The sequence below is a fragment of the Notamacropus eugenii genome, chromosome 7 (genome assembly GCF_028372415.1).
Source record: "Notamacropus eugenii isolate mMacEug1 chromosome 7, mMacEug1.pri_v2, whole genome shotgun sequence".
Classification (NCBI taxonomy): Eukaryota; Metazoa; Chordata; class Mammalia; order Diprotodontia; family Macropodidae; genus Notamacropus; species Notamacropus eugenii.
This window is the reverse complement of record NC_092878.1, coordinates 132,504,707-132,522,294: the sequence shown is the minus strand read 5'-3', so window position 1 is coordinate 132,522,294 and position 17,588 is coordinate 132,504,707. Positions and strand designations below refer to the sequence as shown.

Below are 17,588 nucleotides of genomic sequence, written 5' to 3'. Positions count from 1 at the left end.
AAGAAACAGAGACTTCGACAGCTGAATTGGATAGAATAGGAAGCACAGGGACAATAGACACAAAGAAAAAAATTGACTGAGCCGTGGAGGAGAAAGGCAAGAGGGAGAAGGGACACCGGCCATGCAGACATCTCAAATCAGAAGGCTTAGACTGTAATTACCAGTTGTATCTGCCTCCTCAAACACTTTAGAAAAGTTTCAAGAAAATGCCAGCTTTGCCCTCCCTTCAACATCTCCCTTTGGTGCTTGTCTATTAATAGACTCTACAACATACTCCACTCGCTTCTTTATCCAAATATTATTGGTAATCTGAATGCTCTCTCAACCAAAAAGAGGACAAAGGTTAGCTGGAGATAAAAGGCAATTAAGACTACTGCCATTGTCCCCTTATGATACAGTAGAGAGTAAAACAAGTTTAAAAAGTTGAGAACCCCAACTAAACAAAACCATCCAAAAATGCTTAAGGATGAACTGGAATGAAGGCAACAAATGAAAGGTGGAAGAAATCGGAGATTTTTTCCCCCAAAATTTTTTCACTATTTACCACTGTTGCCTAAGATGGGTTTATAGAAGTAGAAATGGTATAAAAAGGAATAAAGATTTGAAAAGCACAAGATTCGAACAAGTGTATACAAAGGAGAGCCATGCTATTGGCAAAACAACTGTGAGGGCTTTGAAGGATCAATTCACATGATACCTGGCAAAACGGTAAAAGGAAATCTTGGATTTTAATACAACATCCCTCCACACACCAAAAAATAATAAAAAAAAAAATTCAGTCATTCAGGCGTGTCTAACCTCATGGATTCTAGCACACTTGGCACGTCTGTCCTCTACTCTCTCTTGAAGTCTGTGCAAGTTCATGTTCATTATTTCCATGACACTATCTATTCATCTCATCCAATTCAAATTTCTATATACTGCAAGCTTCTGAAATCTTGGTGGTGAAATAAATAATCTTGCAGAAATGGGAGAAGCCAGAGTGATATCCAAGTAAATTTTTCTATAAGTTAATTACATGCTTGCTGCATGACAATATTTTTACCACTTCATTTTTCTATCTCCTACTTATGTGACCAAGTTCTGGGCACATTCACATCTGCAGGGATTATTGGTTTTTCTTGGTTACTATTCTGGATATAGTCTTTAAGCATGGTTCAGGCTCTAAATTCTTTCTTGCCTCTTACCTCGATTTTTCAATGGAGGAAGTGTAGGATGGAGGTCTTTATTGCATTCATTCCGTTCTGTGCAACATTCAATTGACCTCCTCTGGTGAGGAATAGGAGTGTCCTATAATAGAATGCAAATATAGAAGCAAATATCAATGAACATTTTCCTCTAAAATTCACAAAGGACCTTTAACTTTCAACTTGAGTGAGTTCTTTTTGGCACTTATTTATTATGCAAATAAATTCATTGGATCTGGGATAACAATAATACTTTCTAAAGTACTAACAACTATAGTTCCTATTAGAGACCATTATGCAATGTTCTGGTGAAGTTTTCACATTTTACTTCTGTGGTTAATATCATTATTTTTTTACAATCTATTATAAATGACTAGACTTACTTTAAATGAACTAATTTACCTAGTAGAATCTTCAGGAGAAATTTTGGCAGATTACATTTATAGAATATAAGAGAATATAAGCAAGAATGAATGAGTGGAATTGGCAAGGGTTTCATTCTACTAAAAATAATAGGAATATCTGTTTGTAAAAGCAGAAAGTAACATAACAGAACGCACAGGGATTTCCAACCATTTTGTTTTTCCACTATTAGCAGATGAGACCTTCTTGCTTCTTTTGCTAGTAATTTGGCTGATTCAGTCACAGGTCTAGAAAAAAAGTGAAACCAGTAGAATCAAATGTATTCCCTTACCCGACACTGGAAGTCTGAGCCCTCTAATCCTAGACATCCCGAAGTGACCACAGGCATCCCAGAATCATCTTCTTCTATCATAGTGAAACAGTAGCCATCTGTGCTAAAGATCAGAAAGGAAAAAAAATAAATGTGTATGTGTACATGACGTTGCTCTAACATGTTATGGAAGAGGCACAGAAATGTTTCTGACTTATTTCCCTTCAGAACAGGATTACTGCATTGAACCAATGAAGTACAGCATCATTTTCTCTTGATATGCAGGGGGGATAGCTTTAGCTATCACAAAAGCATACAACAATTACTCATCTCAACCCCCCCGCTCCACACACACATGCACACACACATGCCACAGAATCTAGCTGATCCCAGAACATGTTTCATATTCCATGAAGTCATACAACCAGAAGGAAAAAAAGGCTTGGGAGAGCATCTTGTCATATTCCCATCTCTTGCTTAGGAATAATACTAAATAATACTAAAAATCGATACCAGCAGTGGTACTACAAAGAGACACCAGTACCCTGGCCAAGACTCCCTTCTCTGACCACAGTTTCCCCATATGTGCTGTCTTCTGTTATCAGAATGATAATTCTCTGAGGTCAGGAATGATTTCTCTTTTGTCCCAGTGCCTATCACAGAGTGTATATAAACACCTAGGGCACAATTTTGTTGGAGGAATGCCCTCACTTTTGAAGGAGGTAGTATTATATGAAAATTATAGAAATAATTCCTCTATCTGGCATCAATGCTTTCGATACATCTGCCACTTGACAAGGAGATAACTCCCTCTGTTGGAGCAGTCAGTGCTTCAAAGCAAAAAGCTGGTCCTCACCAGAGTTTCTTGTTTATTCATTTTTCAGTCATGTCTGACTTGTGACATTTTAGTGTTTCTTGGCAAAGATACTGGTTTACCATTTCCTTCTACAGATCATTTTACAGATGAAAAAACTGAGGCAAGCAGGGTTAAGTGACTTGCTTAGGCTCACACATCTAGGAAGTATCTAAGGTTACATTTGCACTCAGGTACAGGAATCTTCCTGATTTCAGGCCTCCTATTCTAATCCTCTCCACCACCTTCTCCTCTTCCCAGAGGGCAGGAGATAAGAAGAGAGGACAGACAATGATGGGCAAAAAGACAAGGATCTTCTTGGGAATGAAAGGAAGGAAAAGCACTGTTTGTGTTTATTCATATTTATACTTTGGAAGTACAGAAGAAAATACATATAATACACAACATGTGGGATTTTAAAACAAAAAAAGCAGCACTGTTATGTTCTGTAAAATGTAAAGCTCTATCCATTCCATCTTTTGCATACACATACAATGTCCGAAGATGGGCATGGTGGTAGAAGCTTGCAAGGTTAGCGTTACAGAAAGGAAACTGTGAAATGCTATTAGCGATGATTTGTCTTCTTTCATATTACTGATAGTGACGTTCTGGTGTTCATTAGCCCTTGAGTTACCATCAACAGGCTTTATGATTGTTTACTTGGCCTGCAAACCTAAAGTGATCTGTAATACCTCAGTTTATAAGTACTAAAACAGCAGAGTTCAAACATCCTAACAGATGGCTTGATGGTGCCAGTGATAAATGTCTTTGTTAAACCAAGGTCAAATTCATGAAGACTGCTGGGGAGAACAATTGCTTCTGCTTGTAGCCTAGAGTATAAATTCTTGGGGGGGGGGGGCTTTCTTGCTGATTCAATTCAATTTCTGTGTAAATAGGAAAACCATTAAAGAATGCAAGAAATAAACTTTATCTTATTCATCTGTAACACAATAACACAAATAAATGTTACTTTCTGGATTTCCCATTTCTTTTAAGGTATTGAACATTTTTAACTGGGGTGGGAGCAATTCAGAGAGGGGACTTATTCTTTCATCAATACATAAAGATCCTAGTGTGGAAACTTCCCCCCACTGCTCAGACTGGCAACTCTTCTACAATTTTAGTTATAAATATTTGCCTAGGATACAGCCCTGTTAAGTGACTTACTAGAACTAGCTAATACAGTTAGAAGAAGACTCAAGCTCAGGTCTTCCAGATGCCATCCACTTTGCCATGGTGACTCTCAAAATTTGCATGGGATACGGGAAGCCCTTCCCTGGAAGCCACACCATCATTTGGAGTCAAAAGCAATAAATACGGGATATAATCAGCCTGACTCTCTGACTCGGAGTTTGTGTGAGAGCAAGTAAATATGACTTAATATCTGACTTTGGAATGTATGTATGCATATATATATATATGCTGAGAACTTCAGTCCTTTGTAAACAATGATTAAGTTTTGAAAAGAATTATAAAAAAAGAGAAACTTTTAAAATTACACTGTTTTAGAAGGTATCTAGGATAGGAATAGGGATAGGACTAGACTTGCCATTTCGTTGACAGAAGGAACTCTATAACTAGTGCAGGTCAGCAGCTTCTCTGTAGCAAAATTACTCTCCTGGAGTCATAGAGACACCGTGTCAGAAGTGGGATCTGAAGCCAGGTCTGAAGGCTGGTTCATTATCCACTATGTCACAGTAAATTCTCTTTTAAAAAGTGTATAGTTGGCAAAATAAAGAAAACATATTATTCTTACTTTTCCCTATACACTCTAAAAATAGTACTAAGAACTCTGAGAAGCTGAATTTGCTGGTGGCAGAGGTTTTATTTCTATCTGAAAGATGGAAAGGCCCACAATGATGGCTCAATAAATATCTCTTGAATCGAAGACATTTCTTTCCACTTAATTCTAGCACAAAGAGTTTTAGAATCTTTCATCCATCTGTCTTTGTATAAGAAATTGGTATGACCTAAAACGCCCTCCTCTGCTATCCTTCACCACATTTATTATTGAAGAAACAGAAAATCGTCTCCATAGGGAAAACTTGCCCCAAAGCAGAGAGACAGGTTTTGGACTTTAGCACTGGCTACACTACCTAATCATAAGTGTATGATACAATGACGTTTTGAAGTTCAATTCAAATTATAAAACAGCATGACAAAATAGTACAGTATAAGTCAGCTCGAGTGGCTCTCTACAATGAAATATCCTGCTACAAATAAACTGTTGAACCAGCACGTAAGACAGATACTACAACAAGAGGCCCGATATTCTACCTCCTACACAACAAGATATCATCTTGCCAAAGAATGAGGTCTGATGGTGAGAAGAGAAAAAACCACAAGATCTTATTTTTGGAAAGACGCTACTACAATGAAAAAAACTACAAGAGTGAAAACGGTGATTTGAACCAAGACCTTTAAACGTCCGAAATAGAAAGCCAGGATCCAAAACCCCTGCAGCTGTTCAAGCAGATGTCTTTGTTGGCTAAAGGCCAATTCTCATGAAAGACACTATACCTATCCCTACTGGTTCACAACGGTTCAAGAGGATCAGTTCTTTCTACCTTTCAAAGGAAATAAAAAGGCATCAGTATCTGACTAGGCATAGTCTAACTTGTTTTTAAATTTATTTATTTTTTTAATTATTTCAAAGGTGACCTGTACCCAACTTCCCATTCTGACCCTGATTAATATAATTTAGTGTCACCAAAATTAATTCCAAATAAAAGCTTCCACAAATGAAACACACACAAATATCTGTATGTGTGTGTATATATGTGTTTGCACATATGTATGAGTGTCTTTATATCTACATGTTATCTATGTATCTATAGCTATCTATCTAGTAAATGAGTTAAGTCCAAGATCTAACAGAAGAACCCATCATTCTCATACTTTCACTAGTAATAAACAAAAATGAAGGACTGGAAAAACAAATGCAAAAGTTGATACTACGAGGAACAGCGAGCCAGTGGAACAAATCAGATGGACGGTTATGATTCATCATGAAATGTAGGACGTGCTAACAAACGAGAACAGAGTGTGTGCCTTTAAAGAATCTGAGACCGTGTGTCAGGAGCACCTGTTTGGAAACTCACAACAGCACACTCAGCTGGAGGATTAAGATTTCAGCAAGTTCAGGGTTAACATAACCTTCGCAAGGACTCCTATGAAACCCTTTCAACTTTGCCACCTGTGATTCTTCAAGCTATTTGGCTTCTAATTATTCATATACTAATCACTGCTGATTTCATGTGTGAATCACCTAAAATGATATACATTGATGACCTCTCTAAGACTCAAAAATCAATTAAATTCAAGAATTCTTAACCAGACACTAAGTGGACAAATGACTCAGATTTCTGAAATGAAGACTAAAGAATTCTCAAGGCTCAGTTTTTGGTTAGCTACCCAGATATTAAAAAGCTCTTATTTTATATAAAACTTCCTTCCTAAATCCTACAGCTGAAGGCAATGTCTCTCATTTGTTCCCAGATCCAAATAATTCCACTCTGTAAATCACATGAAATGAAAACTGCCCAAATATTCTAGTAATTACGAATTTAAAGAATTTGTCAGCATGAGGTACATAGTGTAGTCATTTGTGATCTTTCCCACTAACAGCTTTTCAAAGTTCCCCCTTCATTAATGTTCTCCTTTGAAGTCTTATGTTAGAGAGATAGTGATCCTGGCATTGCAAATGTATTTTAGTTCTGGCAGCTTCCACCGATCTGTCAGTATAGGTCTTCTGGCAGTCTGTATGTTGGCCATTCAAGGAGAAGTCCAAGGAAAGAAAGCTGCAAACACAAGTTGGTCAGAAGGGATGAATTTTTCAGCCACTGAAATTCCCAAGGCCAAATTCAAAGGGCTGCGATCAGCATGAAGGGTGGAGCATCTACAACAACGAAATCACAGTCATAGGATTGAAGCATGAATTCTGTAAGTTTTCATCTCTATGTGGCCTAATAAAATTCCAAATAAAAGCCCAACAAAGGCTTTTTATAGAGAAGGTCCAGGAATTCAAAAACTGCAAACCAGTGCTAAGGATAAGTGATAAGGAAAGGCATGAGACAGTAGAGATTATGGAAGTCTGGGAGCATAACTGATAGGTAAAGAAAATGTAGGAATAAGCAACAGATTTGTCACTGCAATGGCACAGGGAAGTCCCAGCTGATGAAATCACTCTACCAAAGTCGTGCCCAGCTTCTCTTAGAGAAGGCCTTAAAGAGTTGCCTCATGCATAGAAAGTTCAAGTCACTTGCTCAGGGTCTCACAGCCAGCATTCTTGGTTTTTAGACAAGCTCACTCCACTTATACCTCCACATACAAGATACATGCAGGGTGAATACAGCAGGCTATATAGGACTCCTCCCTCAACAATGCCCAATTAGCCAGAATCAAAACCTTCAGAATCATCTTCAATTCTTCTTCTACTCTTTCCTTAATATTTTAACCATATTATTCTTCCAAAATAGCCTTGAGTTCAACCTTTCCTTAAGAGGTAGGCAGGAGTCATGTGTGTCCCAAAAGACTTCTTTCTAGGCAGGGAATTTACCACTCCCTGCTGCCACCTCACAGCCAGCTTCCTCAGGTGAGAAGACCTCCAACTTTGGGCCAGCACAAAGCATCTTCCATCTACCAATGGTGTCAAGAGTTCAGGCTGGGTATCTTCCATCTGCCCCAAAGTTACCATTTCCATCCATACCAACTCAAGCAAACTTCCACCTCCTGCTGCCAGTCCCATCCTCCAACTAGGAAGTGGAGAACCTCCAACACAAAGAAGAATTCTCCCTTAGATCGCAGGTCTCTCATCTTCTGTTGTGCCTATCCCTTTGAGAGGAAAAGAATGATACCCCCCACTCTTACACTCGGTCAAATCCCTTTACATGCCATTGATTCTAGACCCCTGCAGATCATCACCCCAATGCCATTCCACACCACCACCTGATTCCTCATCCCATTCCCTTTAACCCATCCAGACCAAAGATTCAACCAAATTCCCCAGTCCTTCTACTATGCCTGCTTCACAGACAACAAACTTCCTGTCATCTTTCCCTCTCCTACTCCTTCCTTCTCCTCGCTAGTACTGAAACATGGTTTGCACCGATGACATATACTCCCTGGCTACTCTTTCGAGTACTGCTTTTACCTTCACTCATTCTTGTCATCTCACGGCTCAAGGCAGGGGAGTTGGAATCTTCCTTGCTGCCCAGTGCCACTTACAGACTCCCCCTAATTCCTCCTTCACTCAGTAACTACTTTTCCTTTGAAGATCAAGCTAGTCATTTCTACTATACAACCAAAACCCTGGTAGCTGCTATCTATAGACCCCCCCCAGTCACTCACCTTCCCTCCTTAATGAGCTCAAAAACACCCTGCTCATTTTTTTTTCTCCTCCTCAATTCTTATCTTCATACTGGGGGCTTCAAAACGCATATTGATTCCCTTCCAAAAACTCTTAACCACTCAGTTCTCCAACCTACTCATGTCCTATGAGCACTCTTCCATCCCACCTCTGCCACACACAAAGATGGCAATTCCCTTCCTATTGCCAACACATACAAATGTACCACCTCCATGTTCAAGAATTCTGAAGTTCTCATATCTAACCATCATCTATTGGCTTTTAACCACTCCCTTTGCCTTCCCTTACATAACCTTACTCATTATACGCACTGTAACCTCCAATCCCTGGATTGCACTATTTTCTCCCACCCTCTCCTCTGCACTGATTACTCTCTCCTCTTCACCCCAACTTGACCCACTGGTGAACCAATCCAAAACTACACTGAGCTCCTTTCTTTAATCCTTAATCCTTTATCACATCAATCATTATGCCCAACAAACCTCAGCCCTGGATCACTTCCACAATTTACTATATTTGCTCTTACACATGTGCTACTGAGCAAAGGTGGAGGAAAACATGCGACACTATAAATTTATGTTACACACCTTCATCGGGGCCATTATTCGCACTAGGCAATCCTACCATATCTCTTTATCCCACCCTCCACCTTTCCAATCCTCCTCAAACTTCCCATGGCTCCCTCCTCTCACCTGTCTCAGATGAGAACTTTGGCTCATACTTAACAGAAAACAAGTGAAGCCCCTCTTCTCTCCTCTCACTCATCTCCTATCACAGGAGTGCATTCTGTCACTTTCTCTACCTTCTTAGTCTTAAATGACAAAGCAGCCTCACTCTTTACCTTCTATTGGTTGGTGTCACCTTTGCAACATCTCTCACATGCTCCCCCTTCTCTCCCCTGACATTGCTACCACTCTAGTACAAGCCCTCATTACCTCCCACCTGGATGACTGCAATAACCTGCTGGAATATCTGCCTGGCTGCATCTCTCACCATTCCAATCCATCCTTCTCTCAGACACTAAAGTGATTTTCCTAAAGCACAAGCCTGACCACATCACTCTCTTACTCAATAAGCTCAGCAACATTCAGGATCAAATATAAAGTATTCTATTTGCCATCTAAAGCCTTTCATAACCTAGCCTCCTGCTACCATTCCAGTGTTCTTACACCTAAATGCCCAACACATATGATTTCTGCCAATGACACTGGTCTCCTGGCCATTCAATGAACAGGACCTTTTCTCTCTCTCCCATGGCTGGTATACTCTCCCGCCTCCTCTCTGACTACTCACTTTCCTGATTTAAGTCCCAATAAAAATCCCACCTTCTGCAGGAATCCTTTTCTTATTCCTCTTAATTCCAATGTCTTCCCTCTGTTAACTGTTTCTAATTTATTCTGTATATCGCTTGCTTTCTAAATATTTGTGTTCTACCTCCCCATTAGTTAATAAGCTCCTTGAGGGCAAGTACTGTCTTTTGCCTCCTCAGTATCCTTAGCACTTAGAATAGTGTGTGACATATAGTAGGCACTTCATAAATGTTTATTAATTGATACTCCCACTGCCTCGACCTTATCTTCTTTGACTTAGGAGAAGAAAGCAAGGCGGGTGACCTTGTACAGCTCTCCTTCACTCAAATCAAAGTCGACTGCAAGTCATGTCATCATTTCTTTGATGTCCTCGTTTTCTTCAAAAACAAAGGACAAGCACAACCTATGAGTAGACCAACCTGCCTGAATGGGGACCCAGCTATTTGGGTAACTCAGCTCTCCTTCTGCCCTCCGAAGGTTCCAAAGTAACCCCAGTTAACTTGGGGTTTCCTGCCTAGATTCCTTCCTTCCTTCTTTCCTTCCCTCCTCATTCCCTCCCTTCCCAGTTCACTCTGAAACTCATACAATCTACCACAATGGGTCCCTGGCCAAACTCCACTTAATGGTTATATTTTGGGCCCTCCAGGCTTTGAGTGAATTTAAAGGGAAAGTCAATGGTAACAGTTTCTCTGGAACAGCAACCCTGAGGGTCTTCCCCTCCCAGACTGATTTTTTTGTTTTGTTTTGAATTAAAGGAGCCAACCCTTAACTCACTTCTTAAAGAGGTAAAGCCTATTCCTTGAATGGGCATTACCTCACTTTAAGTGAGGACCTGAAAAGGGCTTAGCCTAAAAGGGCAAGGATCTCCCTGTGCATCCTGGGCTATCTCCATTCATTCTGATGAATATCTATGTGGTCACTGAATTCAGATGGCTCAGGAGGAGAAAGTGAGGCTGGTGACCTTGTACAGCCCTCCCTCACCCAAATCAACGTCAACTGCAAGTCATGTCATCATTCCCTAATGTCATGGTCCTCTTGGAAAATGAACAACAACCTTATCTTCTAATTGGTTTTCCTACTTCCACTTTTACCCTCACTCAATCCATCTAGTACTAAGACACTGATTTTACTATACTTCGGGAACAGAGAAAAACACTCCTTTACCTAGAAAATCAAGAATTATCCTCTAAGACCTATGAGGACTGGGATTCTGCCATATCTAAACTTTCAGTCTCAACTAGCACACAGCAAACTGCTCTGTATAGAGAAGGTACTTATCAATCAGTAAGCATTTATGAACCCTATTATACTCTAGGCAGTGGTTTTCTTTTCCTAAGGACCTAATTCCTTGGCTAAGCTCATTAGCTCTTCTTATAAAGGTACTGAAAATATCCTCAAGCCTCAACTGGCTAAGGGGACTTAGAATTTGGGCTAAGGGAAAGTCTCCTGATCACCTATATGAACAAATACATAATCAAGAGCTCCTCTCTCAGGTTTTAGCCCCACAAACAAGAAGCAAGGCCAATACAAGGAACATGTGCTTAGTCGAATCAAAGATTAATATTTAATGAACATACTTTCCCCTACACTGAATTTCTTTCTCTTATTATGGCTAAGTAAACTTCTTTTGGTTAACTACTAGATGGACTGCCACTGTCTCATTCTACTCTAAACTGAAATACCTACCCATCAAAAACAAAATTTGATCTACTACATAAGATCGGTACTTAGTAAATGTTCACAACCAGGTTTAAATAAACATTGGATGTTTTATTCCAAAGTAATTTCAAAATAAACTGAAAATGCATACTTGATTATGAAAATCATAATACAATATTTTTTTTTTAGAAAGAAGCTACTCATATACCTCTCACAGATACAGGCAGGAGATGTATTCTTAATCAAACAAGGAAAGAGGCGATTATTACAGAAGGAAAAAGATAACTTTGACTACATACAAAAAAGTTTCTGCATGAACAAAATTAATACATCAATGATAGGAAAGGAAGTGATCAAATAGGGAAAAGAATACTTATATCAAATTTCCCTGGTAAGGGTTTAATGTCTACTAAATACCAACAACTAACAGATAAAAGACCAAAAGTAATTCCTCAAAAAATATAAACAAATATTTCTCAAAACAGGCATTGCAAACTATAAAAACATATGAAAGAAAGCTCCAAATGATAAATAATAAGAGAAATGGACATAAAAAACAACCCTTAGGATTCACCCCACACTCAGCAAACTGGGAAAGATTAAAATATCCTAGTCAATCTTAGATGGAGTAAAACAGGAACATTAGTCCACTGTTGGTAGAGCTTTGGATCAGTACAACTACTTTGTAAATAATTTGGAATTATACAAATAAAGTATTCAAAATATCCGTATCATCTGACCTAAAGATGCCACTAGTAGGTTTATACTCCAAGGAGAACATCGATAAAAACAAAGTCCTCATCTACACCAAAATATTTATTGCAACATTTTTTTGTAGAAGCAAAAATGTGGAAGCAAAGTAGATACCTAGCACAGTCCAACAAACTGTAGTATATGAATATAACTGACTGTTATTGTGCTGGAATAAATGAAGGGTATTGATACATGCAAGCATGGAAAGACTTACATGATCTGAGACAAAGAGATGTAAACACTAGAACCAGAAGGCAAAATAAATATTCAAGGAATCCACAGAACACTGCATGAAAGAGATCCAAAAAGAGAAACTCCTAGGAGCATTGTGGCCAAATTCCAGAGTTCCCAGGTGAAGGAGAAAATATTGCAAGCAGCTAGAAAGAAACAATTCAAGTATTGTGGAAATACAATCAGGATAGTACAAGATCTGGCACCTTCTACATTGAGGGATAGAAGGGAATGGAATAGGATATTCCAGAAGTCAAAGGAACTAGGACTGAAGCCAAGAATCACCTACCCAGCAAAACTGACTATAATACTTCAGGAGAAAAAATGGTCTTTCAATGAAATAGAAGACTTTCAAATTTTCCTGATGAAAAGACCAGAGCTGGAAAGAAAATTTGACTTTCTAACACAAGAATGAAGAGAACCATGAAAAGGCGAACAGCAAAGAGAAATCATAAGGGACTTACTAAAGTTGAACTGTTTACATTCCTACATGGAAAGACAATATTTATAACTCTTGAAACATTTCAGTATCTGGGCACTGGGTGGGAGTACACACACACACACATGCACACACGCACACATACATAGAGACAGAGTGCACAGAGTGAATTGAAGAGGATGGGATCATATACTAAAAAAAAAAATGAAATCAAGCAGTGAGAGAGAAATATTGGGAGGAGAAAGGGAGAAGTTATATGGTGCAAATTATCTCTCATAAAAGAGGCAAGCAAAAGACTTATTAGTGGAGGGATAAAGAGGGGAGGCAAGAGAAAAACATGAGATCTACTCTCATCACATTCCACTAAAGGAAAGAATATAATGCACACTCATTCTGATAGGAAAACCTATCTCATAATACAGGAGAGTGGGGGACAGGGGCACAAGCAGGAAGGGGGGGAGGATAGAGGGGAGGGCATGGGGAGGAGAATGCAATACGAGGTCGACACTCATGGGGAGGGAAAGGACCATAAGAAAATAGAAGTAATGGGGGACAGGACAGGATTGAGGGAAATATAGTTAGTCTTATACAACACAACTAGTATGGAAATCATTTGCAAAACTACACAGATATGGCCTATATTGAACTGCCTGTCTTCCAAGGGGAAGGGGTAGAGAGGGAGGGAGCTAAAGAAGTTGGAACTCAAAGTGTTAGGACCAAATGTAATGTTCTTACCACTGGGTAACAAGAAATACAGGTTAAGGGGTCAAGAAAGCTATCTGGCCCTACAGGACAAAAGAGAAGACGGAGACAAGGGCAGGGAGGGAGGATAGAGGAGAGAGAAGATAGGTCACAGGGGCAATTAGAAAACTTGGGTCTTGGGGGGGGGGGAGGGGGGAAAAAAGGGGAGAAAATTTGTAACTCAAAATTGTGTGAAAGTAAATGTTAAAAGTTTAACAAAAAAAAAAACAAAAAAAAAAACAAAGAGATGTAAACAGAGTCAGGAAAACAATATACATAAAACCAAAAATGGAAATGGAAAGAAGAACAATAAATAGTTCATGTAAAGTTTTAGGAAAATAAATCATGGGTCCAATGAGAAATCCAAAGAGATACAACCTCTTCCGTTCCTTTACAGAGATGGAGGTCTACAGGTTAGATTCTGCCCTGCATGTACTTTACGGCATTTTTTATTTACTGATTGGTTTTGTGGATTATTTTGTTCTCTGCCTTTAAAAAAAAAATTTTGTTTTTGTTTTTGGGACATTTCTTGCAAGAGAAAGGGTGAGGAACTTTCACGGGATATATACAAAGCTTAACTTCTTCTTATCTCAATTACTAATTAGATTTCAAGAACATCTATGTTATCAAACATTTCTTAAGCACCTAACAACAGAGAGGAACTCATACATGTATAGGAAAGTTGCATAAAGTAGACAACTAAGAAATATGATGGAACTGAAAATAGGGGAGGCCTTATACATAGGAAAGTAATAAGAAAGAAGTCAAAGTAAAGTGGGGTACTAGGTAAGAGATTATCACTTAAAGGGAACTGAGAGCTTAGAAAATGAGGAAATGGTGAAAAGCTAAACTACTAGAACTTTTGAGATCTATGCACTTTCTAAAAGAATTTGATAGTAATAAGGATAGATTTGTTAATTTAAACTTTGGGATGGGTAGATTAACTGTAATCCAACAGGCTTTGCCCATACTTCACAATTTTTTTAAAGGTATATTATAAAATTATTAAACCAAGCCCTACAATTAACTTTGTGTGGGGCAGAGCTAGGGTGGCTGGGAAAAGAAAGCACTGCAGCAAATATCTCCCAACATTCCTTCTCCAACTATTTTAAAACAACATCACAAATTGAATTCTGGAGTGGGAGAGCCAAGAAAAGGTGGAGGTGAGATATTTTTCCAGAGTGAGACAACAACTGAGGAGGTTGGAAGGAGAGTTATATGACACTGGGGTAGGGGCTGGCCCAGATCCCATATGGCAACAAACCAAAGGTGGGCCTTGGACATGTCAGTAGCAGCAGCGGCAACTTCAGAACTCTAAAACTAGAGACAGGAAAGTGATCTCGTAGCTGGTCAGAAAAAGACTACAGGGTATTGCTGCGCTAGCACTGGGCAAAGAATAAAGTGCTGTTTGACAACTCAATTGCCCATATCCACTTCCAGGTTACAGTTACAGAGCACAGAGCGGTGCTTGCTGTCCCAAGAAAGGCCCTGAAAAGCGGTATCATTTGTAGTCACAGGGGATTAGGAGTCCTAAGGAGCAGTATGGCTTTTGATCCAAGGGAACAGGGACCCTGAGGAACAGTATATCACTTGCACATGTAAGGAAGCAGTGATCACACCTTTTCCCAAATCATATCACCTTCAAAGCACTGAAAATTTCCAAATCTCCAGAAGCTCTGAAAACAGGGGAAAAAAAAAAACCTGAGGCTTGGGACAGTCCTCTCCTCCCCCATATTCACCCCAGGAATAAAGTCAAATTTTAAAATAAAGCAAAAAGTCAACAGACAGTGTGGGAAAATGAGCAAACAACAAAAAGAAAACCTGACCATAAAAAGTTACTACAGTGAAAAGGCAGATCAAGTCACAAATTCAGAAGATGACAATGTCAAAATAGCAACAAGAAAACCCTCAAAGGAAAAAAATGCATATTAAGCACAAACACAACAGGAATTCCTGGAAGGGGTAAAAAAAAATTGTTAAAAAAAAAGCAAATAAGAATGGAAGAGGAAAAACTGGGAAAAATAAGTTATTAAAAAACTATGAAATAAGTACAAAATTAGTGAAGAAAATACACATTAAAAAACAGAATTGGCAAAATAGAAAAAGTACAAAACTTCACTGATGAAAATAATGCCTTAAAAAGTAGAATTAGACAAATGGGAAAAGAAGCACAAAAGTTCACTGAATAAAATTCCTTAGAAACTGGAAGCTGGAAGCAAAGAGACATCAAGTAACAATTTAAAAAAAAAGGAAAAAGGAAAATAGAGGAAAATTTGAAATATTTCAACAGAAAAAGAAGTGACCTGAAAAACAGGTCAAGAAGAAATAATATAAGAATTATGGAACTGCATGAAAGCCATGATTAAAACAAAAACGGAGCCTAGGCATCCACTTTTAAGAAATTATAAAGGAAAATCACCTCTTACAGAACCAAGGGATAAAATGAAAATTTAAAGAATTCACTGATCACCTCCCAAAAGATCCCAAAATAAAAATGCCTAGGAATATTATAGGAAAATTTCAGCACTCCCGGGGGGAAAAGAAAATATTTCAAGTAGCCAGAATGAAAACAATTCAGATCCTATGGAGTTATAGTCAGCATCACACAAGATTTAGCAGCTTCTACGTTAAAGAATCAGAGGGTTTGGGAGGCAAGTAGCGACAATTACAACCAAGAATAACCAGCACCGCAAAACAAATATAATTCTTCAGAGGAAAAAAAAGGACATTTAATGAAGTAGAGGACAAATGAGCATTTCTGATAAACAGATCAGAGATGAAAAACAAACCATAAGACATGCAATAAACTGTTTACGTTTCTATACGCAAAGAAGATAAATATGACTATTAACAACTTTTATCATTGTTAGAGAAGATAGAAGGACTTGACGTAGACATAGGACATGCTAGAGAGCTAATGTTGGGATGATCCTGAAAAAATAGATAGATGAGAAAAATGGGAGGAAAGGGAAAGGAGAGATATAATGGGGAATATTATCATATATAAAAGAGAAATGCAAGGAAGAGCTTCTATAATGGAGGGGTAAATGGTTGAGGTGTAGAGGGAAGAATGTGTGTGTTGTGTGTGTGTATATGTGTGTGTGTGTGTGTGTGTCTGTCTGTCTGTCTGTCTCTCAACTGGCTACAGAAATCTATCTTATCGGAAAGGGAAGCAGGAAGGGAAGGGCATACAGAAAAGGCTAGTTAGTAAAAGGCGGGGGGGAAGGGGGCAGATTAAAGGAGCCAGTAAGAATTTGAGAAAACAGAAAAAGAGGAGGGAAAGGGTAAAAAGAGATAGAGAAGGATAAAACAGAAGAGAAACGGATTGGAGGAAAATGTACAGTAAGCAATTATAACTGAGAAAGAGAATGGAATGAATTCACCCATAAAACAGAAGGAGATAACAGAATGGATTAGAAACCAGAATCCAACAAATGTTGTTTACAAGAAACATACTTGGAAGAGAGAGACACTTAGAGTTAGGTGGGCAACTAAGCTCAACCTCTCCCTCTCCTTTCCAAAGGAAAGTATATTAGAATGGCCAGAAACTGGCTCCCTCCTTCCCTCCTTCCTTCCTTTCCCTCTCCCTCTCTCTCTTAAACCCAGTTCACTCTGAAGCTCATGGACCACAACAGGTCCCTGCCCAAGCTCCACTTAATGACTGACTGTAGTTTGCCTTACAGTGAATGTCAATGGTAACTGTTTCGCTTTGGAACAACCATGAGAGTTCATCCCCTCCAAGACTGATTGCTTTTTCTTCTTTCATTCTCATTAAAGGTGCCACCCCTTGACAAACTTCTTAGAGAGGTCTATTCAATGAACTGGCTTCACCTGACTCAAAGTGAGAAGCTGAAAAGATCTTAGCCTAAAAGGGACAGGGTCTTCCACTGCATCCTGGGCCATCTCCAGTCATCCTGAAGTATATCTGGCCACCGGTCTCAGAAGGTTCTAGAGGAGAAAGTAAGGCACAGCCCTCCCTCACTCAAATCAAAGTCAACTTTAAGTCATGTCATCATTTCCTTGACATCACGGTCCTCTTCAAGAAAGAAGGACAGACACAACCACAGCCCTAAGCATCTGTACTTGCCCCAGAGGCACTGTTCTCCATACTCAATCAAAGAACTGGTATCTATTGTCCACTACTAGCAAAGTACTGTGCTAGCTCTGTTCCTGAATACAGAATATAAAGAACTGCTTCCTGTGACCATAAAATATAAAAGTTAGGATAAGACTCAAAACAATTCTTATGTCTAATTATTAGGAACTGGCTGAATGCATGATACCTTTCAATAATAACAGACTATTGCCATGATAAAAGATATGGTAAATATGAAAACTACAAAGAAACAACAGAACAGAAAGAAGTGATGCAGC

General features: G+C 38.9%; 1 protein-coding gene across 11 annotated transcripts in view; it reads right to left on the bottom strand.

Annotated features, from left to right (window-relative positions):
* The window catches only part of BMPR1B (bone morphogenetic protein receptor type 1B), a 480,264-nt gene that overhangs the window by 37,076 nt on the left and 425,600 nt on the right, over positions 1 to 17,588 (bottom strand). For all 11 annotated transcript variants that reach the window (XM_072624689.1, XM_072624692.1, XM_072624697.1 and 8 more), the window contains 2 exons: positions 1,882 to 1,984; positions 1,188 to 1,290 (listed from right to left, as the gene is read on the bottom strand). In XM_072624689.1, the coding sequence (XP_072480790.1) occupies positions 1,188 to 1,290; positions 1,882 to 1,984 (206 nt within the window). The remainder of the gene's footprint in view (positions 1 to 1,187; positions 1,291 to 1,881; positions 1,985 to 17,588) is intronic.